The sequence below is a fragment of the Scyliorhinus torazame genome, chromosome 10 (assembly GCF_047496885.1).
Source record: "Scyliorhinus torazame isolate Kashiwa2021f chromosome 10, sScyTor2.1, whole genome shotgun sequence".
Classification (NCBI taxonomy): domain Eukaryota; kingdom Metazoa; phylum Chordata; class Chondrichthyes; order Carcharhiniformes; family Scyliorhinidae; genus Scyliorhinus; species Scyliorhinus torazame.
Window position 1 is genome coordinate 252,973,046 of NC_092716.1, and position 23,473 is coordinate 252,996,518.

The window sequence follows — 23,473 nt, forward strand, 5'->3', positions numbered from 1 at the left end:
AGGCCGATCCCAGGGTCCAGCTGCCATCCAGACGGGTTTGAGGCTTCTGGAACCAACAGGCCCATCAATAGTGGAGATGCAGTCTCAGAGCCAGGGCCTACATGAGGGGTTGTCAGCGAGCATCCCGTATCTGCAGGTGCAGTTGAAGGGGTCCAACGTGTGCAGGAGCAGGAGGTGGTGCCGACAATGCGTGCCACCCAGGCCAACGCTGCACGTTTGGCGTCCGTGCTGGAGGCATTGGAGGCGACGGTTTTGGCTGTGGATCAGCATGTCCAAGGCCTGGGGCATTCTGAGCAGGTGCTGGCCGAGGCCCAGGACAGGGCTGCCATCTCCCAGGCAACCATGTGCCAGAGCCACCTGGACATCGCAGCGGGGCTCCTGAGCGTGGCCCAGTCACAGCGGGCCGTGGCTGGCAACGTGGGCGGCATTGCCCAGGCACTGGCCGACGTGGCACAGACACAGAGGGAGGTGGCCCAGTCCCAGAGGGAGGTCCCAGTCCCAGAGGGAGGTCCCAGTCCCAGAGGGAGGTCCCAGTCCCAGAGGGAGGTCCCAGTCCCAGAGGGAGGTCCCAGTCCCAGAGGGAGATAGTGCAGTCACTGGCTGACACAAACCCAGAAGGTGGTGGTACAGTCGCAGCATTGTGTGGTGCAGTCCCAGACGGGGATAGTCCACTCCCTGTGCTCCATGGCTGCGAGCGTGGAGAGCCTGATTGAGACCCGAGCGGGCCTCCAGGACTGGCAGCGCCAGGTGGCAGGGGGGCCTCAGGGGATGGCTCCGCTCGCACCCCCATCCCATGGAGCAGCCCGGGGGCCATCGGGCACCCCTAGGGAGGAGGAGGTGTTGAGGCCCATGCCGGTGACTCCCGTAGGGACGATGCCGGAACACTGCAGCACCTCGGACTCCCCACTCCTGTCCCTGGTGCATCTGGTGGGCAGCGGGCGGAACAGGGCATCACCACACCACCTGGGACACCCGAGCAGCAGCCAGGCCCCATCCAGACCGGGTCGCCCGAGGAGACGCCTGCCAATGGGGACCCAGGTCGCAAGGCGGGAATCACAGCAGGCTGCTTCCACTCTTGCTGTACCATCTGGATAACCACCTAGATGTAGCATTAGGGGCCGTAAGGCCAGAAAGTTCCACACCAGTTACGTTGGCACGGGTGCTGGGCATCGTTTAGTTATAGAGGCTAAGGCACAAACCTGTATATATTTATTCACATTGAACAGCTGTTACCACTGTAACAACCTGTCTCGGTGCTCTGTCAGATGGATGTGAAGGGTGGGCTGGTCTGGGTTGGCCAAAGGAGGAGGTGGGAATGGGTGGATGTTGTGCGGTGTAAAGGCTCCCCGCCAACCCCCACCCCCAAGCCCGCGGACTGTCCCCCACCACCATCGTCCTAGGGAATTGATGGGACCGTGTGATGGAATGGCCAGCTCACTTGCAGGGATCACCCAGGTGGGCGCTGGAATGTGCTACCATGGGCAGAAGTTAGGTGTTGCGGGGGCAGGGGGGGTGGAACGTGGGGGTGGGATGCGGTGTCTGTGGCCAGTCCCCCCCCCCCTTCTGTAGTTGGTGCGCCTGGAGACGATCAGAGCGTCCCATGCGTGTTGCCCCTGGCACACACGTCATGCGGCCTCCCATGCCTGCATGGGCCCATGCCCCGCCATCCTTGCCCTTCCCGCATCGGCGCGGCCTGGCATTCCTCCTCCCACTCCTGCACATCGGCACTCTGCTGCGCGATGTTGCGGAGGATGCTGCAGGCCGCCACGATGCTGGCGACCCTCTCAGTGTCATACTGGAGGGCCCTTCCAGAGCGGTCCAGGCACCTGAACCACATCTTCAGGAGGCCGAAGCACCGCTCGATCATGCTCCTGGTCACTGCAAGGGCATTGTTGTCTCGGGTCTCTGCGTCGGCCTGTGGCCTCCGTAGAGGCGTCATCAGTCACGACCGCAGTGGATAACCCCTATCACCCAGAAACCAGCCCCCCAGCCAGGGGGGGTATCTTGTTCATGTCAGGAATTGTCGAGTGTGCCAGGATGAAGGCATCGTGCACACTACTCGGGTATCGGGCACAGATGTGAATGATGCACGGCTGATAGTCACATATCAGCTGCACGTTTATCGAGAGAAACCCATTTTAGTTTGTGTAGAGCAGCCTGGCATCTGCAGGTGCTTATAGGGATCACGCATCCTGTCAATCATCCCCTGGACCCGGGGGAGCGCGTCGATGGCAGCGAACCCCACTGCCCGAGCATCCTGGTGGGCTCGGTCCACATTGAAGTGGATGTATTGAGTTGCCTGGGCATACAGGGCCTCCGTGACAGCGTGGATGCACCTGTTCTCCAAGATCTGTGAGACCCTGGACAGGTCCCCACTCGGCGGCTGGAAGGACCCCGTGGCATAAACGTTCAGGGTGGCCATCACCTTGACGGCCACCGGGAGTTGGTATCCTCCCCTATACCGCCGCAGTGCCAGGCACGCCATGATCTGTAAGATATGTTGCAGTGTCCCCCTGCTCAGACACCATGCCCGGTCCGGCTGGTCCTCGATTGACAGGCGCTGCCGATACACGGGAGGCCTCGTGTGGTGCCTCCTTGGCACCACTTCCTCCTCGGCCTGTTGGGCGTCCGGCTCTCCATCCTGGACGGTTGCCACCTGTTCCTCTGCGCCACACTCTGATGCTACAGCTTCCTCCTCCTTGAGCAGCTCCATCTCGTACAGCCGCAGGGCATCACCCAGGGCTGCAGCAACGAGCATGAAGGCCGCCATTGCTGGTTAAATCCCCAAATCCATTGTCTGCAGGGGTGAAAGGCCAACATTTTAACATGGTGCCTACCCCCGTGCCCAGCCAGGTGCAAGGACTACGTACCCCAGTCCCTGATGCCAGGTATACCGGCGGCTGGAATCTTGGCACCCATACAGCCAGCGTCACTCTGCAAAACCAGGGGCCAAGGTGGATGGTCAGTGGGGTCCGCAGCAGGATGGCTGTCTTGCCGGTTGTAGAAATGGTGGTCCGGGACTGGACACCGCTCCGGTCCAGCCAGCCCAGCCCGGCAGCCCACGGTCACGCCTCTCTGTCTTCTACCGCCTCTCTCTCTCCCTCATCAACCACCCACGCCGGTATCACGATTTCTAAACGCACAAGTGAACAGCGCCGCCGGGAAGTCAGCCCACCGGAGGAGGAGAATCGTGGAGGCCCCGGAGAATACCGGGTCGGGCCCGCTAATGATATGCAAACGGAGTTTACTGCACTTGCATTTTGGCACGCATTGACGCCGCTGTCGAGATGACGGAGAATTGCGATTTGGCGTCAAATCGCCGCCCGCCCGCCCGCAATTTTGACGCCGGAACCTATTCTCCGCCCAATCCCGTTTCCCGATTCCGCCATCGGCCAACGGAGAATCCCGCTCCTTTTGTTTTCCTGGAATCCTGATGGAATCTTGGCAGCACAGGAATTCTGTCTGCACCAATGGCCAACTCCTCACCTTGATTTTCTGACTTCCGAGTAATTAATGTATTTTCGATAAAGACAGAACGTACATTTAAATGTTGCCTTTTCTGACCTCAGCACAGCCCAAACGAAGGAATTATGAAATGCTGTTACTTTTGTAATGTAGGGACATGTGACAGACAAATGGCAAGGAGCAATATCCCAAAACCCAGTCCCCTGGCCTGAAAGTTACCTTGCTGATTTCAAATCCAAACACTTCTTCGAAATAGGCAGGTTGGCTGATCAGCAGCAAGTAGAAAGTCCAGCTTCTACAGAAGTTTGCCACAATTATTGCATAGACTGGCATAGAGGTAAAGAACTTTTTCCACGGTGTCTTGTATTTCTAATAAAAAAAGGCACAAACCTAATTAAATTAGAGTGCGCGTCAGTCAGTTTTATTACATCGGGTCCATTTATAAATCAACATCAATTTACTGTGATAAAAAATCAGAAAATCATATTACGACCATAGTACTGGAGGAAGAAAACCCAGATCGTCCTCCAAAACCTGCAACTTATTACACATGGGGGCCGGTTTAGCTCAAATGGCTGGACAGCTGGTTTGTGACGCAGAGCGAGGTCAGCAGCGGAGGTTCAATTCCTGCACTGGCTAAGTTTTCATCAAGGCTCCACCTTCTCAACCTTTGCACCTCGTCTGAGGTGTGGTGATCCTCAGGTTAAATCAGCACCAGTCAGCTCTCCCCCTCAAAGGAAGTCATCTGCGGCTGTGCCAGCTTTATTTTACATGCACTAAAATTTGACATTAAGTGCTGGTTACTTGATCCAGGGTGGAGCAAGATAAAAGAAGGTTGTTGAGGTGTTACAGGTTGTGCGGTCAGTTGCTTGAAGTTGCATTACCGAGAGTGACATTTAAGAGGCATCTTGACAAATACATGAATAGGATGGGAATAGAGGGATACGGACCCAGGAAGTGTGGTAGATTGTAGTTTAGTCGGGCAGCATGGTCGGCACGGGCTTGGAGGGCCGAAGGGCCTGTTTCTGTGCTGTACTTTTCTTTGTTCTTTGTTCTTTGAGAGAGTTGGTGGCATTTAATAACTTTTATTATTGTCACAAGTAGGCTTTTGACGTTGCAATGAAGTTACTTTGAAAAACCCCTAGTCGCTGTTCGGGTACACTGAGGGAGAATTCAGAGTGTCCAATTCACCTAACCAGCACATCTTTCGGGACTTGTGGGAGGAAACCGGAGCGCCCGGAGGAAACCCACGCAGGCACGGGGAGAACGTGGAGGCTCCGCACAGACAGTGCCCCAAGCCGGGAATTGAACCTGGGACCCTGTTGCTGTGAAGCAGCAGTGCTAACCACTGTGCTACCGTGCTGCCCATTTGGTTGGGACAATACTGCAGCTCGCCGAGACAGCTCGAGGGAAAGGCGCAGCCTCAGCCTCACTTTGCTCAGCACCCGCCCTCTTCCTGCACCCCCACTCACTCCCCAACCAATCACCCAATCGCGCATGCACATCGAGTGTGAAGTTCTGGCCATGAAATAGCATGCAGGTCAAGGCCTTAATATCTTTAACCAATTTATTTTTGTAAAACAAAATGGTAAATATTTGTTGGTTAATAGAAGTGTCAAACAATCAACACTCAATTTACCCAAAGATTTATTATTTTTAAAGATTGGTTCGTAACTATTTAATTATCCGCTGGTCTGCACTGTGATACCAGTTTTAACAGCAAATGGCCGGGCAGCACTGCTTTTTCAACTATTTTTATATTTTATTATTTCCAAGTTAATTTGAGAAAAACCTAGGTGGCTACATGTGAGAAAATCATCTATTGAATGACAAATCAAAAAAGGTTTTGCCTATTTTCATAACCAGCATTCAATAAGAAAGATATATTTTGTAGCATTTCGTTCTGGAGCCTATAATCTTTCATCATTGTTTAATGAAGTGGCGCATGATCAGCGGGGGAGACATCATTCGGAAGGAGACACAGTCCGAGTGAGAATATGTGGGAATTTGGATCAAAGCGAGAATTTGGAGCCTAGGAGAAAGAGCTGCTCTTTTTCTTTTTCTTTTCTAATCTTTTCACCCTTCAGGAGAAGAGGAGAGTTATTTAGTGAGTAACTCAGCTTGTGTGAGGCAGCACTGGAAATAAAAAGACAACTGTGATGTCCCAGGAAATTGGTAAGTGGATTGGTTGGGAAGTGTTTAGTGTGAGGGTCAGTACGTGAAAAACTAATGTCTGGATTCAGGGAAAATTGTAAAGGAAGACAAGTGACCAAATAGGATAGAGTTAATGCAAGAGGAGTGAAGTTAAGACATGGAAGGGCAGCTCAGTCGGGTGGAATGCGTGTCCTGTAATATGTGTGAAGTCATGGAGGCTGCCAGTGTCCTAGATGACCATATGCCCTGGAAGTGCTGCCAGCTGCAGAATCTTGAGCACTGGTTTCAGAGCTCGAGCGGTGGCTGGAGTCTCTGTGGAAGATCCATGAGATTGAGAGATACATGGAAGGTACATTTACAGAGATGGTCACACTGCAGCTTAAGGGCATGGAAGCAGAGAGAGAATTGGCACTACCAGGTAAACCAAGTGAATTAGGCAAGTAGTACAGGAGTCCCTTGGGGTCCGGGTCGGAAATCGGTTTTCCATTTTGGAAGCTGGTGAAGGCATTGGCTCGTCAGAGGAGTACAACCAGAGCCAGGGTTGTGGCACTACCAGTGGCTCAGCTGTACGGGAGAGGAGGAAGAAGAAGGGAAGAGAAATAGTTATACAGGGGATCAGACAGCGTTTCGGTGGCAGTAGATGTGACTCCAGGATGGTATGTGGCCCCCCTGGTGCCAGGGTCAAGGATGTCACTGAACGGCTGTAGAACATTCTTCTGGAGGAGGGTGAAAGCCAGAGGGCTTGGTCCACATTGGTACCAATCACTTAGATAGAATGGGGATGGTGCTGCAATCTTTGGATTACTCCTAATGCCACGTGCAAGTTAGAACAGAAATAGGAGGATAAGGCAGGTGAAAGTGGGGCTGGAAAGGCAGTGCAGGAAAGGGGGCTTTAGATTCCTGGGACACGAGGACTGGCTTTGGGGGAGATGAAACATCTACAACACGGTAAAGTTGCACCTGAACAGAGTTGAGGCTGAGTCTCGTGTGGGGCATTTTACTAGTGCCGTCAGGAGGGTTTTAAACTAACTCGGCAGGGATTTGGGAACAAAGAGGAAATATTAGAGAGGAATACACAAAATACTGGGAGAGACAGAAAGCACTCATATAGAGAATAATATGTTAATTGATGGAGTTGCTGTAAGGGAGAAAGTAATGACGTTTAAATCATGTATGTGAAGGTACAAAATATACGAAAGAAGATTGGGGAATTAGAGGCGCAGATTGCACTGTGGAAATACAATCTTGTGGCGATAAGAGATCCAGCTCAAGGAAGGGCAGGACTGGGTGTTAAATATTCCTGGGTAAAAGATGTTCAGAAAAGCTAACAAAGGAAGGAAAAGAAGAAAGGTGGCGGTAATGGTAAGAATGGCAGTTAAGGAGAACATTGCAGTGCTGGACATTAAATGGCATTATCATCGCTGAAGCCCCCAATATCCTGGGGGGGTTACCATTGACCAGAAACTGAACTGGACTATCCAAATAAATACTGTGTCTACCAGAGCAGGTCAAAGGCTCGGAATCCTGCAGAGAGCAACTCACCCCCTGATTCCCCCCAAAGCCTAACCACATCTAGGCAGCACGGTAGCATTGTGGATAGCACAAATGCTTCACAGCTCCAGGGTCCCAGGTTCGATTCCGGCTTGGGTCACTGTCTGTGCGGAGTCTGCACATCCTCCCCGTGTGTGCGTGGGTTTCCTCCGGGTGCTCCGGTTTCCTCCCACAGTCCAAAGATGTGCGGGTTAGGTGGATTGGCCATGTCCAAAATTGCCCTTAGTGTTGGGTGGGGTTACTGGGTTATGGGGATAGGGTGGAGGTGTGGACCTTGGGTAGGGTGCTCTTTCCAAGAGCCGGTGCAGACTCGATGGGCCGAATGGCCTCCTTCTGCACTGTAAATTCTATGATTCTATACAAGGCACAGGGCAGGAGTGTACTAGAATATTCCCCACTTGCTTGGATGAGTGCAGCTCCAACAACACTCATGAAGCTCGACACCATCCAGGACAAAGCAGCCCACTTGATTTCAATCCCGTCCACCAGCATTCAATCCCTCCACCATAGCAACCGTGTGTACCATCCACAAGATGCACTGCGGGAACTCACCAAGGCTCCTTCGGCAGCAGCCTCCAAGCTCACAACCACTACCAGCTAGAAAGACAAGAGCAACAGATACCTGGGAACCCCACCACCTGGAGGTTCCCTTCCTAGTCACTCACTATCCTGACTTGGAAATATATGTCCATTCCTTCACTGTCGCTGGGACAAAATCTTGGAATTCCCCCCCTAACAGCACAGTAGGTGTTCGTACATCTCAGGGATTGCAGCGGTTCAAGATGGCAGCTCACTAGAACCTTCTGAAGGGGAACTAGGGATGGACAATAAATGCTGGCCAAACAAGCGACGTCCACACCCCGTAAATGAATTTTTAAAAAGAGAATGTCCCAGAGGTTCAAGGACAGAATCAATTTGGTTGTAGCTAAGGAGCAAAAAGGGTGCAACTACAGACCACCAACTAGTGAGAAGGATGTAGAAGAACAAATCTGCAGGGGAATTACAGAGCGATGCAAACATTAGAGTGGTTCTACTGGGGAACTTTAATTACCTGAATGTAAACTGGGACAGTGAGAGTGTAAAGGGCAGAGAGGGGGCAGAGTTCCCAGACTGTGTTCAGGAAAACCTTCTATGGCTTATGTGTCCAGTCCAATAAGAAAGGATGTGCTGTTGGACCTGGTTCCTAGAAGTGAGGTGAGCCAAGTAGATCAAGTGTCAATGGGGAACATTTAGGTGACAGTGATCATTGTATTGTAAGGTTTAGGATGGCGATAGAAAAGGAAAATAGGCAATCCAAAGTAAAAATGATTAACTGGGGCGAGCTGACTTCAATGGGGTAGGAACGGAGCTGGGCCGATTAGGCTGGAATGAGAGGTTGGCGGGAAAAACTGTAGCTGAGCAATTCAAAAATTCAAAACAAAAATAGCCTGGGCACAGCCAAGGCATATTTCCTTAAAAGGGGAGGGGAGGGCAAACAAATCCAGAGCTCCCTGGACGAAAAAGGATAGCAATTAAGATATGGGAGGAAAAGTGTGCTTATGACAAGTGTCAGGTAGAAAATACAGCTGAGAACCGAGAAGAATATGGAAGGTTCAGAGGGGAGGTGAGACAGCGCATTCAAGAAACAAAGAGGGATTACGAGAAAAGACAGGCAGCCAACTTAAAGGGGAATCCCAAAGTCTGCTATCGGTATTTAAATAGTAAAAGGGTGGTAAAAGGAGGAGGAGGGCTGATTAGGGACCTAAAAGGGATTTTTCACATGGAGGAGCATGGCTGAGGTATTTAATGAATACTTTGCATCCATCTTTACCAAGGAGATAGATGCTATCCAGTACGTGGTGACAGACAAGGAAACTCTGTCCCTAGAAAGGTTCAGAATTGAAAAGAAGGAAGTGTTGAATCGGCTGTCGGTATTGAAATTTGACAAGGTGCCGGGACCAGATGAGATGCACCCAAGGATATTGAAGGAAATGAGAATGGAAATTTCAGGGTCACTGGCCATAGGTTTCCAGTATTCTCAGGGACTCTGGGGAGGTTCCAGAGGACTGGAGAATTACAAGAATTGTCCACAAAAGGTTTTAAGGATAGCCCCAGCAAATACAGGCCAGTTGGTATAACACCAGTGGTGGGCAAGCTTCCAGAAGCAATTATTCAGGTTAGAATTAGTCGTCACATGGAAAATTGTTGGTTCATTAGGAAGAACCAGCATGGATTTCTAAAGGGGAAATCGTGTTTAACTAACTTTGCTGAAATCTTTTGAGGAGGTAACAGAAATCGCCTTTGGGGGTAATGCTATTGATGTGCTATAGATGGACTTTCAGAATACATTCAAAACTGTCGCACAACAGACCTGTGAGAAAAGTTACAGCTCATGAAACAAAAGGGACAGAAGCGATGTAGGTACAAAATTGACTGAATAATAGGAAGCAGAGAATAATGATCAATGGACATTTTTCAGACTGGAGGATGGTCTGTTGTGGCGTTCCCCAGAGGTCAGTATTGGGACCCTTGCTTTTCCTGATATGTATTAATGATCTCGACCTTGGTGTGCAGGGGAAATGTTAAAGTTTGTGGATGACACAAAACTTGGAAATATTGTAAACTGTGAAGAGGACAGTGTAGAAGTTGAAAAGGACAAAGACAAGTTGGTGGAGAGGGCAGATAGGTGGCAGATGAAGTTTAATGCAGAGAGGTGTCAGGTGATGCAATTTGGTCGGAAGTACATGGAGAGACAATATAAAATAAGGGGTAAAATTCTTACATGGGTGCTGGAGCAGAGGGGCCTGGGTGTATATGTGCGTAGATCATTGAAGGCGGCAGGACAAGTGGAGAGTGTTCTGCGCTTTATTAGTAGGGGAATAGAGTACAAGAGCAAGGAGGTTATGCTGAACTTATACAAACACTAGTTAGACCTCAGCTGCAATACTGTGTCCAGTTCTGGCCGTCACACTATCGGAAGGATGTGATCGCACTGGAGAGAGTGCGGAACAGGTTTCCAGGAATTGTTCCAGGGATGAAAAACTTCAGTTTTGAGGATAGATTGGAGAGGTTGGGACTGTTCTCCTTGGAGAGAAGGAGGCTACGAGGAGATTTGATAGAGATGTTCAAAATCATGAGGGTGCTGAACAGAGTAGACGGGGAGAAACTGTTCCCGCTCGTAAATGAGAGGGCAAAGACTTAAAGAAGCAAATGTGATGTGAGAATAAACTTTTTCACAGAATGAGTGGTTTGGGTCTGGAATGAGCTGCCTGGGGGTGTGATGGAGGCAGGTTCAATCAAGGCTTTCAATAGGGTGTCAGATAATTACTTGAATAAAAACAATGTGCAGGAGTATGGGGAAAACTAAGTCATAGTGCTCATTTGGAGAGCCGATTCAAATACAAAAGGATTATTTGATTATCTAATTATTTAGATTGATTGTCGTTAGATTGCTGAAGACGTAAATTCAAGTTTATTTTTGTTCTTGCGCTATTTGAATTGCAATTACTAAAGGAATTCCCGAGCACATTCAACCATCATTAGTCGGGTAAACTTAATAGGTCCCAGAAGTGCAAACTTCCCCAGGGCAATTTAAATCGCAGACTTTGGACACTTCCAATTAGGGTACGCCAATAGTTACCCAGAAAAGTTATAAGAATTAAAACATCTTCGAACTTCTGGATAATTATTGCACAGGCCCACACCAATCCCCCACAGGACTCCACCCACACGTACAAACATCCAGAGGACACACCCCAGCATGTCCATGCCCTCCCCTCACCCAAATGGGATTCCCCCAACCCCTAATACCCAGGATCTCCCTCCACTAGCCCTGTCTTCATCCCTCCTGGGAGGAATGTGACACTGATTGCCACTCTGAGGAAGTTCAGGCCCACACACATATTTAGACTGAAAGGGGCTTATAAATGCATGATCAATAAATATGATTATACATACACAGGGCTTAGTGCACATGTTAGAGTTCATACAAGAGCTGTGTTTGCGTTTAATTAACTGAAATGTTCTAAAAAAAACAAAGTATAAATAGAAAGGCCATACATCTATTCCTCCAATAAGATTGGCACTTTCACCAATGCTTTCTTCAATGTAGATGCGTTCCTCATCTGTGATAGTTGGATGTGCTGCAGGACTTTCATAAGATACCAGAATCCAGAACATATACCACACCATTCCAAATGATCCTGTTCAAAACAAAATAGAGCAAGAAACATGAATGAAACTATGTAGAATCTGAAGCTGGATGCTATGATATAAAATGTTACTAGCTCAATTGCTGGTTGCTTAGGATCATGTTATTCGATTGCTATTTGAGCTGGTCTAGCTCAGTTAGCTGGACAGCTGGTTCGTGATGCAGAGCGAGGCCAGCAGCGCGGATTCAATTCTTGTACCAGCTGAGGTTATACGTGAAGGCCCCACCTTCTCTACCTTACCCCTCGCCTGAGGTGTGGTGATCCTCAGGTTAAATCACCACCAGTCAGCTCTCCCCCTCAAAGGGGAAAGTAGCCTAAGGTCTCTTGGGACAGCAGCAACTTTACTTTATTTGTGTAAATATAACTAAACATGTAACATGGAAAGAAAATATGAAAATTGGACATCTGAAATAAGCACAGAAAATGCTACAAGTACAGAGCTAGGCGCTCAATGGCCTGGAGTCTCTGCCGCCTGCCGTTGGTAGTGGGGTTCTCAATGTGGGGGTGAATCGGGTATCTTGAAGAAAATGGGATCAGTGCTGATGCTTTCGCGATGTTCTACCTCCATCCCCCCCTCCACCCCCTGACCATGAAAGGATGCCGATTTTTAGTGGTCCGGGCACCATAATCTCCAGGCCCACATGATCCTCCAGTCCTCTGGAACTTGTGGGCGTGATCTACTATCAGTATTTCCCAGCATGGCCCTGACGTAGTGGACCATGCAGTGGGTGAAGGGGCTATCTCCTGCAGGGCATTGCCCCAAAGTCCATCTGAGTGCCGTCCAATGCCCCCTCCCCCCCGATCATGCAAGTGCTGTAACCACAATATTTGCACATATCAACCACTTCAGAGAGGGTTAAGTGCTATCAATTTCAGGGGGGTGCATATTTGAAGGTTCTTAGAGGGTTTCCATACTTAGCTGGTCTCTGGGGCCGGTCTCCCTAATGAGTGGATCATGGGGGGGAGGGGGGAGCAGAAAATCTGGGTGGGAGGGGCTGATTTGTGTTGCAGGGAGGGGATGGGGGCTGATTTGCAATGCCGGGGGGGGGGGGGGTGTATAGCCAGCCACGGGACCTCACTACCAGGCCGCTCGCTCAGAATGGTAGAATCACATCCAATCCTTGCCATGCAAAATTTGCATGGTGAAGGATAGTGAATTGCTTCCAAATCAGTTGCAATTCACTTCCAGCCGGATAACATCGTCTCCTAAATGGAGTTCGATATTTTAAGGGTAGATAGGGGTGGCACATTGCTGCCTCACAGTGCCAGGGCTCCGGGTACAATTCCTTGGGTGTCTATCTGTGTGGAGTTTGCACTTTCTCCCCATATCTGTGTGGGTCTCCCCGGGTGCTCCGGTTTCCTCCCATGGTCCAAAGATGTGCTGGTTAGGTGGATTGGCCATGCTAAATTGCCCCTGAGTGTCCAGGGATGTGAAGGTTAGGTGGGGTTTGGGGATAGGGCGGGGGAGTGGGCCTCTTTATTCCAGAGGATCGGTGCAGACTTGATGGGCTGAATGGCCTCCTTCTGCACTGTAGAGATTCACAGAATCATAGAATTTACAGTGCAGATGGAGGCCATTCAGCCCATCGAATCTGCACCGGCCCTTGGAAAGAACACCGTACCCAAGTCCATACCTCCACCCGATACCCACACCTACACCCTATTCCCGTAACCCCACTTAACCTTTTTTGGACACCAAGGGCAATTTAGCATGGCCAATCCACCTAACCTGCACATCTTTGGACTGTGGGAGGAAACCGGAGCACCCGGAGGAAACCCATGCAGATTCTATGATTATCTCAATTCTCACACATTTGGTAAGGTAGCTCACACAACATGAGAGTTGAAAGTTGTGGACAGCAGGCATGTACTCAAGGATATTGAACTTGTTGAGTGAAGATGTTTGTCTGTGTTCTGAGACAGTAAATGCTAATCCATTTTCCACTGTCAGAACTGCAAAACTCTCCTGACCAATTTTCTTTCATTTGTTTATTTAAAAGAAGGTTTGTCTTTGTAATGTATGTACTTAATACAGGAGCAGTGTCAAGGTGATGATGATTTTAGCAACAAATCAGTGCATTTATCTCATTACTATTATTGCAAAACAAAAACATATTTCAAAGGAATGAACTGCATTTTGCATCGATGACCAAGTCTGTTGGATGTTTAGAATGCTGTGCCAAGTGAAAGTTGAGATTGAGGGTTTAGTTAGCCAGCGGTCCCTCAAGTGAGCCATATATGTATGTGGTCACTCACTGCTCATTCATAACATCTCAGAAGAATTTTGTATCTCAGCTATAAATTTCACTGTTTGTTGTTACCCTGGTCAATATCAGATATTGAAATTATTAGTACATAACAATAATACGACCTAATTAATGTGTCTGCAATTGTGATAATCTATCATCATGTAAACATAGATATTAGGAGCAGGAGGAGGCCATTCGGCCCTTTGAACCTGCTTGTCATTCAATATGACCATGGCTGATCATCCAGCTCAATAGCTTGATCTTGTCTTCCCCCCATATCCTTTGATCTCCAAGTGCTATAGCTAACTGCTTCTTGAAAACATTTGGCCTCGACTGCTTTCTGTGGTAGCGAATTTCAAAGGCTGACTACTCTCTGGGTGAAGAGGTTTCTCCTCATCTCAGTCATCAATCTGTGACCCCCTTGTCTTCAACACCCCCTCCATCGGGAACATCCTTCTTTCAGCTACCCTATCAGGTCCTGTTAGAATTTTGTAGGTTTCGATTAGAACCCCCCTCATTCTTCTGAAATCCAGCGAACACAATCCTAGCTGACTCAATTTCTCCTCATTCGTCTGTCCCGTCATCCCAGGAATCAGTCTGGTAAACCTTCGCTGCTCTCCCTCTGGAGCAGGAACATCCGTCCTCAGACAAAGAGACCAAAACTGCACACAGTATTCCAGGTGTGGCCTCACCAAGGCCCTGTGTAATTGCAGCAAGACATCCCTGCTCCTGTACTCAAATCCTCTCGCTATGAAGGCCAACATTCCATTTGCCTTCTTTATGAATCTGAATTCAATATTCAAGTTATATTTGATATCAAATTGCCATACCTATAATTTTGTACTAGTCAGATGTTGGCCTTGATGCCATAAGATGTAATCTAAACCAATTGCAAAAATATGACTAAGTATATTTATACGCATAATAAATACTCCACTCGAACAATATCTCAGGACAATATTCTGATTGTACATTGGGGGTGGAAACATCACCCACTGCCAGCACTTACCCTCAAGGTACTCCTGACTTCAGATTTACATGCTTGAGTTTTTTTCAGTTTGAACAACATTCAAGGGAGGATGGGCGTCACTTTCAACTGACTGGCAGAAAGTAAAACCATGATGGAAATGCCCCAATTTCCCTTCCATTGTTTTAATGAAGAAAGCTTAGAACTAGGGAAACAGACTCGGGAGCAGTAACCGACCCACGGGCCCCTGAGGCCCACACCGCCGTTCAATGGTTGATCGGATTGTGGCCTCAACTCCACTTTCCTGTCCACCCCATCAATGCCACCACCACCCTCCCCCCCCCTCCCCCACTAACCCCCCCCCCCCCCGCCCCATAGCCCTTGAATCCCCTGCCAGTCAAATATCTATCGACCTTAGCCTTAAATAAATTTGGCGATCTAGCCTCCACGGTTTTCCAGGGAAGAGGACACAGACCCTCTGAGAGAAGGAAGGTACTTTTATATCCATATAAATCGATTTTTCTTTTCGTTTAATAAAAGTTCATAACAATCTGCGACCGGTAAGCTGTAAGCTATCGGCAATGTATTAATGTTTGTATTGATAATCATAAATGCAGAAGTTGATAAAAGAAGCAAGTGTTCTTTTGTGTATTGAAGTGTACTGGCTGTTTGTACTCAGGGCCAAAAAGCAGCTGTTTCACTGACATATAGAACCTACCATAGACATAAAACACAGAAGGCCATCCAGTGTACTGCACCAGAATCCCGGCTAAAGGCATTGCGATGACAGCTCCAGCATATGAACCTGCAGGAAGAGCAGCGTGCAATCAATATGCAAGTGGGATCCCATTCAAATATTGCGCTGCAACTTTTTATGCATTTAAAAAAACAAATAACTTACAGGGAAAAAAATGCTAATTACCACAAAATGAGGTGGTTGCCAACCTGCTCCTCTCTAATGGTGGAGCCCATTTGCTCCAAATGCCATGGCAGGCTGGGTACGTGACTCCCTGCAAACAAACATCAGTTATGTTTTTACACAGAGCGGCAGAAAGATCTATGATTTATCAGTCCTCCAACTAAAAATCAATACGTTTATTCTTCGAAAATTATGGATGCAGGCCAAATGGAGAAAAGCAATGTTCAAGAATTTTGAGAGGCGTGGATGTATCTTGCAGTTCAGCTACCGTTATATTTCCAAACAATAACACAGCTCGATATCCAGGTTACCTTGATCCCTATCTGTGTGTCACCAGATATCTGTGTTCCTACCATTCTGCTAGAGCCAAATGAATTGTAATACTAATTACAATATCTGCGTGCTGGTTACAACTACTGGTTTCTAATTAGTTCAGACACATGACCAATATGTAACCTGGAATAAAACATTAACAATTCAAAGGTGAAATTACAAAGCAAGATTGCAACTGTAAGAAATGAAAATAGTAAAGGTTGAAAGTACACAATAGATTGGTTAACATCAGTAAAGAGGGAAAAATGTCATGGAATGCAGTGTCCATTAGTTTAGTTGGATAATGCATACAGGACATGCTGTAGAATTTCACAGGGAAGTGTTCGTGTTTCAGAGTTTACTGCATTGTAATGCGAGCACCCAGTGGGATTCTGTGAAATGATGAGTATTGCTCCTGTACCCCAGGAGGGTCAAACGTACCTCTACCAGTCCCTGCAGGATCCTGACGAACATCACAAAACCATAGTGCACTTTAGCTGCAGATGGGATGAGCATATTGAGAGTTGAGGTGAGAAAGATGGCAGCACCAAATACTCTGAAACAGAGCAGCAGAAATATTTGCATTATACACCTTCTCCTTGCAGATGTTTATTCATCCTTTCACAATATTAGTCTCTGAGACACGCTCTCCGGTTAAGATATTTCACTCGGTTATGTCCAGTCCCCTTCAGGATTAATATTTTCTTGAACTATTTGCACATTGTACAAATACATTGGGTCTCTTCGGATGGTGAAGAGTGCTGCTCTTATCCCCCAGAATGGCAGAGTAATTAGGTAAGATTTGAAAATGTTTCAATATTCTGTGGGTTACTGTGAATAAACAGTCACTTGGCAATACGGGACTTCAATATTGCTGAAAAAAGAGACATGTTGCTAAAGTTTTTTATCTTGCGCTCATTGGGACAAATGCAAGAATAAAAAGTTTCAAATGATCACGACCATTGATACTGCAGGAGAAAAGATTGGTTGGAAAGGTGGCTGATTGAATGAGGCATTGCCAAGGAGAAAGCAACAGAGAACTATATGTTCCCAAGTTCCTGAATAATTCAACAAATGTGCGCGGCTTGAATTTATTGCTTTTGTTTGCACAGAATGGGTCCTTGTGAATGAATGCACGTCACTTCTAGCCAGCAAAAATAAGGCATGTTACGAGCTTGACTGATTATCGTAAATTGGTTTTAGTGCAGCTATTATCATTCTCAGGATTACCCATCTGCAGAATCACATCTAACTGTAGACATATTTCTGGAAGGAACATAAACAAGTACCTGGGACGGGATTCTCCGAAACCCGCCTGGTCGGGGAATCGCCAGGGGGGGGGCGGCGTGAATCCCGCCCCCGCCGGCCGCCGAATTCTCCGGCACCGAAAATTCAACGGGGGCGGGAATCGCGCCACGCTGGTCGGCGGGCCCACCCGGCGATTCTCCGGCCCGCGATGGGCCGAGGTCCCGCTGCTGTCATGCCAGTCCCGCCGGCGTGAATCAAACCACCTACCTTACCGGCGGGACAGGAGGCGCGGGTGGGCTCCTGGGCGGGGGGGCGTGGGATGCTCAGGCCCCGGGGGGTGCCCCCGCTATGGCCTGGCCCGCAATCGGGGCCCACCGATCCGTGGGCAGGCCTGTGCCGTGGGGGCACTCTTTTCCTTCCGCCTCGGCCACAGCCTCCGCGATGGCCGATGCGTAAGTGACACCCCCCCTGCGCATGCGCCGGGATGACGACAGCAGCCGCTGACACTCCCGCGCATGCGCGGACTTCTGCCACCTGGCGCAGTCCCTTTGGCCCCGACTGACGTGGCGCCAAAGGCCTTTCCCGCCGGCTGTGCGCCAACCACCCCGGCGCGGGCCTAGCCCCTCAAGGTGAGGGATTGGCCCCTAAACCTTTGGGGTGGACCGACGTCGGAGTGGTTCCCGCCACTCCATCCCGCCAGGACCCCCCGCCCCGCCGGGTAGGGGAGAATCCCGGCCCTGTTCTCTGCAAACAAAAGGAATATGTTCAGGCCTTGCACCTTTTTTCAATTACCTGGAGACCGAAACTGGGGCAGGGCATTTTTAATTTAGTATCCAATTATTCCTTTCACCCGAAGTTTCAACCTCGCCAAATTAACAGGAACAGGAGGAGGTAATTTGACCCATTGAGCCTGTTCTACCATTTAACAAGATTGTGACTGATTTGTGACCTAACTCTATATACTCATCTATATAGCTGAACATCCCTGATTAACAAAATCTCTGGGCGGGATTCTATGACCCCCCACCGGGTCGGAGAATCGCCAGGTGGGGTGGCGTGAATACCGCCCCTGCCGGCTGCCAAATTCTCCGGCGCCGGGGATTTGGAGGGAGCGGGAATCGCGCCATGCCAGTCGGCAGCCGCTGGCAGCGGCCCCCCGGCGATTCTCCGGCCCGTGATGGGCCGAGTGGCCGCCCGTTTTCGGCGGGTCCCGCCGGCGTATGTTACGACAGGTATTTGCCGGTGGGACCTTGGTCCGCGGGCGGCCTACAGGGTCCTTGGGGCCCCATGGTGGCCTGGCACTTGATCGGAGCCCACCGCTCCGCGGGCGGGCCTGTGCCGTGGGGGCACTCTATTCCTCTGCGCCAGCTGGTGTACCGATCCGCGATGGCCAGCGCGGAGATGAACCCCCACCCTGCGCATGCGCTGGGATGACGCCAGTACATGCTGGCGCTCCTGCGCGTGCGCCAACTCACGCCGGCCGGCAGAGACCCTTCGACACCGGTTGGCGTGGCGCCAAGCCCCTACCCCGCCGGCCGGCGGGGCGCAAACCACTCTGCCACCGGCCTAGCCCCTGAAGATGCAGAGGATTCCGCACCTTTGGGGCGGCCCGACGCCGGAGTGGTTCCCGCCCCGCCGATTCCCGCAGAATCCCGCCCTCTGTCAATATCAGATTAAAATTAATAGTTGATCTGGAACCAATTGCTACACGTGGAAGAGAGTTCCAAAGTTCTACAATGTGTTCATTTAGAATTATTTGCTAATTTCACTTCTACATGGTCTGGCTCTCATTTTTAGACTATGGGGGGGATTCTCCAGCCGTGTCCGCCTGGCGACTGGAGAATCCCGCCCGAGATCGGGTTCTCCATTCTACGCGGCTCGCCCATGGTGTTCTTGCGGCGGGTGGGGCAGTGTGAGAGAATCCAGCCCTCTATGTCTCCTCGTCCTAGACTCCACAATTGGCAGAAACAGCTTCTTACAACCTTCTCGACTGGTCTCCCCCTAATATCTTCAAAACGTCAATCAAATCATTCTGAATTCTGGGAACACAGCCCAAGTTTGTTTCATCCCTCTTTATAACTCAAGCCTTTGGATAATGTTCTGCTAGGTCAACACCGAGGTTGATATATCTTTCTAAATGTGTGATTTCCAGAATTACTCACAATTCTCCAGGTGAGGTCTAACCAAGGCTTTGTGCATCGACTTTTACCCGCAAATGCAGGTCATGAGCCCACATGGTTAAACAGCAGACCTGTGATGGCAATTTTACCGATGGAGGCCAAATAAGAAGCTGCACTTGGACGCAGCTCCTTTAAAGATGGTGTCCTGGCTTTCTGGGCTGCCAGCTTCATCAAAGGACCAGGGAATCTGTCGTCTTAGCAGTGCCGCTGATAGAGGTGACCACTCGTGGTCTGCAGGGAGGAGTGTGTGCCGACAAATTGAGGCATACTCAAAGGGCCAGCAAAAAAGAAAAAATATGTGCGCGTGCCATTAAGAATGGTAAATTTCCAGCGGTCTTACTGGGGCCTTGGGGGCAATGATTGCTGCTGGCGAGACTGCTCTGTGGGCCATGAAGCCACGGGCAGGAATGTGGAAAGTTAACGAGATTTGCAGTGAACTTGAGATGAAAATAAAGTAACAGAGAAGTATCAACAGTAGCAGGCACCTAAAGGAATAATGTATGTTTCGATGTCACTAGCTTTCGGAGCGCTGCTCCTTCCTCAGGTGAATGAAGGGGTATGTTCCAGAAACATATATATAGACACGTGAGTGTGGCCTCAACCGGGACCTGGGATTCATGTCGCATTGCATTCATCCCCCACCATCTGGCCTGCGAAATCCTACCAACTGTCCTGGCTTGACACAATTCACACCTCTTTAACCTGGGGTTACCCCATCTCTGGATCTGTAAAGATGTAATCACCTGCTAATGCTCGCATTCCAAGCAATGTCTTGCATCTTTAAATTTGTCTGTATATATGTTTCTGGAACATACCTCTTCATTCACCTGAGGAAGGAGCAGCGCTCCGAAAGCTAGTGATATCGAAACAAACCTGTTGGACTTTAACCTGGTGTTGTAAGACTTCTTACTGTGCTCACCCCAGTCCAATGCCGGCATCTCCACATTAAAGGAATAATGAGATGCGATTTGCCCAGTAACAGGTTTAGCAGGAGACTAGAGGCATTGAGGTGCGAATGGCCATATCTGAAACATTGTTTACCAGCAAATAGTGAGGCTATACTTCTAAAGGCAAGGAATTTGAGTGAGGTAGACAGCAGAATCCACAGAGAGGAATATCAAAGAGACTGATCAGTATAACTGTGAGCACCCTCACTGGGGGAGAAGGTTAGAGTCGTCATCCGACAGTCAGGCAGGCCAGCTCCATCTATGATCTGAGCCCTGGAGGCCAGTTCCATTTGACATTTAGAACCACAGCAGATTGCAGATATTCTCCTCTAAAGTACACAGTTTTGTGCCCTCAATGAACCAGGAAGAGACGCTTTCCCAGACTTGATCACCTAAGCAGTATTGTGTGGTAACTGTTGACGGATTTGACCTACAGAGTTACTAAAATTAGGTGTTGCTTGGAAAAAATGTCATCTCAGTGAAAAGTGGTATCTCAGTGAGTTCAGGGAATGATAGCTTTAACACATTTATTAAACTGTTAACAATTCTCCTACTTGGATTCGACTCTCCTGTTAATCCTGCTATAGCTACTCAGACTAACTAACCAGTCTGCTACAATCCACATGGTGGGTGTGATGTGCTTCAATCAACCCTGTCTGTACTCACTAAGTGTCTCCACTGGAAAGAGACTGAGCATGTGTGCTGTGTCCTTATATATGGGTAGCCCCCTTGTGGTAGTGTCACCTCTGTGTGTGTCTTGACTGCCCATTGGTCTTGTCCTATCTTACTGACCTATTGGTTGAATGTCTGTGTGCCATGATGTCTCTGGTGCTCCCTCTAGTGTTTATCTAGTCTAAGTGTATTTACATTAACCCCTTGTGTATTTACAGTGATGCATATCACCACAGGAACAGGAGGTAACTTCAGATAAAACAGAGTGTTTCGCTATTCATATACTTGGGTGTCATAGTGTTTATTAGTCTTTTGTTGCGTCTTTTTTCTTTTCTTTTACTCAAATAAATATTCTTAATTAATTGTTGTATGTGGTTCCTCACATTATTCCAAACAGAAAAACACCACTAAGAACTAATGTTTCAAATTATCCATCAGGGCTTTGAAACACTCTTACAGATAACACTTCACCCCCAATGAAAGCCACTGGAAGGCCATCTCAATGAATCTGGTAGACATACCACATGACCCGACCATTCTGATGCCAATGAGATCACACTGGGGTCATAAAATAGCCGTCGTACCCACTATTACAGCCTCGGAGGTAAGAGCTGCTTTCTTGAAAGTAAGCCCGCGGCAAACGACGGGCCCCGACGGAGTCCCTGAACGAGCACTCAGAGCCTACGCTGACCAGCTGGCAGATATCTTCAACACCTCACTTCTCCGCTCCGAGGTCCTGCTTCAAGAAGACCACCATAATACCAGTACCAAAGAAAAACAAGGTAGCGTGCCTCAATGACTACTGACCGGTGGCGCTGATGTCTGTTATCACGAAATGCTTTGAGTGGCTAGTCATGAGATGGATCAACGCCAGCCTCACAGATAGTCTTGATCTATTATAGTTCGCCTATCGCTGCAACCGGTCCACAGCAGATGCTATCTCTCTGGCCCTACAATCAACTCTCGAACATCTCAACAACAAGGACACCTATATCAGACTGCTGTTCATAGATTACAGCTCCGCCTTCAACACCATTATCCCGACAAGACTAATAACCAAACTCTGCAACCTTGGACTTGACCCATCCCTATGCAGCTGGATCCTTGACTTCCTCACCAACAGGCCGCAATTTGTCAGGATAGGTAACAACACCTCCTCCACAATAGTCCTCAGCACCGGGGCACCGCAAGGATGTGTGCTCAGTTCTCTACTGTACTCCCTGTACACACATTACTGTGTGGCAAGATTTAACTCCAACTCAATCTATAAGTTTGCGGATGATACGACTGTGGTGGGCGGTCTCTCAAACAACGACGAATCAGACTACAGAAGGGAGATAAATCACTTGGTTGCATGTTGTACTGAAAACAACCTCTCTCCAAATGTCAGAAAGACCAAGTAAGTGATCATCGACTTCAGGAAGCGCAGCACGACACACACTCCCGTCTGCATCAATGGCTCCGAACTGGAGATGGTCGATAGCTTTAAGTTCCTGGGGGTCACCATCACCAACAGTCTGTCCTGGTCCACTCACGTTGATGCAACAGTCAAGAAAGCCCAACAACGTCTCTACTTCCTACAGAAGCTAAAGAAATTCAGCATGTCTGCATCGACTCTCACAAACTTCTACAGATGTGCCATAGAGAGCAGCCTATCCGGCTGCATCACAGCCTGGTATGGCAACTGCTCGGCCCAAGATCGCAAGAAACTGCAGAGTGTGGTGAACTCAGCCCAACGCATCACACAAACTTGCCATTCTCCCATTGATTCTGTATACACCTCCCGCTGCCTCAGAATGGCTCACAGCATTGTCAGAGACCTCTCACACCCAGACTTTGCCCTCTTCCAGGCCCTTCCATCAGGCAGAAGGTACAGAAGTCTGAAGACCCGCATATCCAGACATAGGAACAGCTTCTTCCCCACAGCTACAAGACTCCTCAACGACTCCCTCTATGACTGATCTGTTACCTGTAAGAACACTATTCACGATGCCCTATGCTGCTCTTGTTTGGCCTTGTTCCGCACTTTGTTCTGACGAATTGGAAATTAGCAAACGTGACACCACTGTTTAAAAAAGGAGGTAGGCAGAAAGCGGGTAATTATAGGCCAGTGAGCTTAACTTCGGTAGTAGGGAAGATGCTGGAATCTATCATCAAGGAAGAAATAGCGAGGCTTCTGGATGGAAATTGTCCCATTGGGCAGACGCAGCGTGGGTTCATAAAGGGCAGGTCGTGCCTAACTAATTTAGTGGAATATTTTGAGGACATTAACAGTGCGGTAGATAACGGGGAGCCAATGGATGTGGTATATCTGGATTTCCAGAAAGCCTTTGACAAGGTGCCACACAAAAGGTTGCTGCATAAGATAAAGATGCATGGCATTAAGGGGAAAGTAGTAGCATGGATAGAGGATTGGTTAATTAATAGAAAGCAAAGAGTGGGGATTAATGGGTGTTTCTCTGGTTGGCAATCAGTAGCTAGTGGTGTCCCTCAGGGATCAGTGTTGGGCCCACAACTGTTCACAATTTACATGGATGATTTGGAGTTGGGGACCAAGGGCAATGTGTCCAAGTTTGCAGACGACACTAAGATAAGTGGTAAAGCAAAAAGTGCAGAGGA

General features: G+C 48.9%; 1 protein-coding gene across 1 annotated transcript in view; it reads right to left on the reverse strand.

Moving 5' to 3' along the window:
- slc17a6a (solute carrier family 17 member 6a) overlaps positions 1-23,473 on the reverse strand; it is a 91,710-nt gene that overhangs the window by 39,655 nt on the left and 28,582 nt on the right. The window contains exons 4-8 of the mRNA XM_072466675.1: positions 16,249-16,363; positions 15,499-15,586; positions 15,295-15,381; positions 11,209-11,351; positions 3,685-3,834 (exon numbers count right to left, since the gene is read on the reverse strand). Of these exons, the coding sequence (XP_072322776.1) occupies positions 3,685-3,834; positions 11,209-11,351; positions 15,295-15,381; positions 15,499-15,586; positions 16,249-16,363 (583 nt within the window). The remainder of the gene's footprint in view (positions 1-3,684; positions 3,835-11,208; positions 11,352-15,294; positions 15,382-15,498; positions 15,587-16,248; positions 16,364-23,473) is intronic.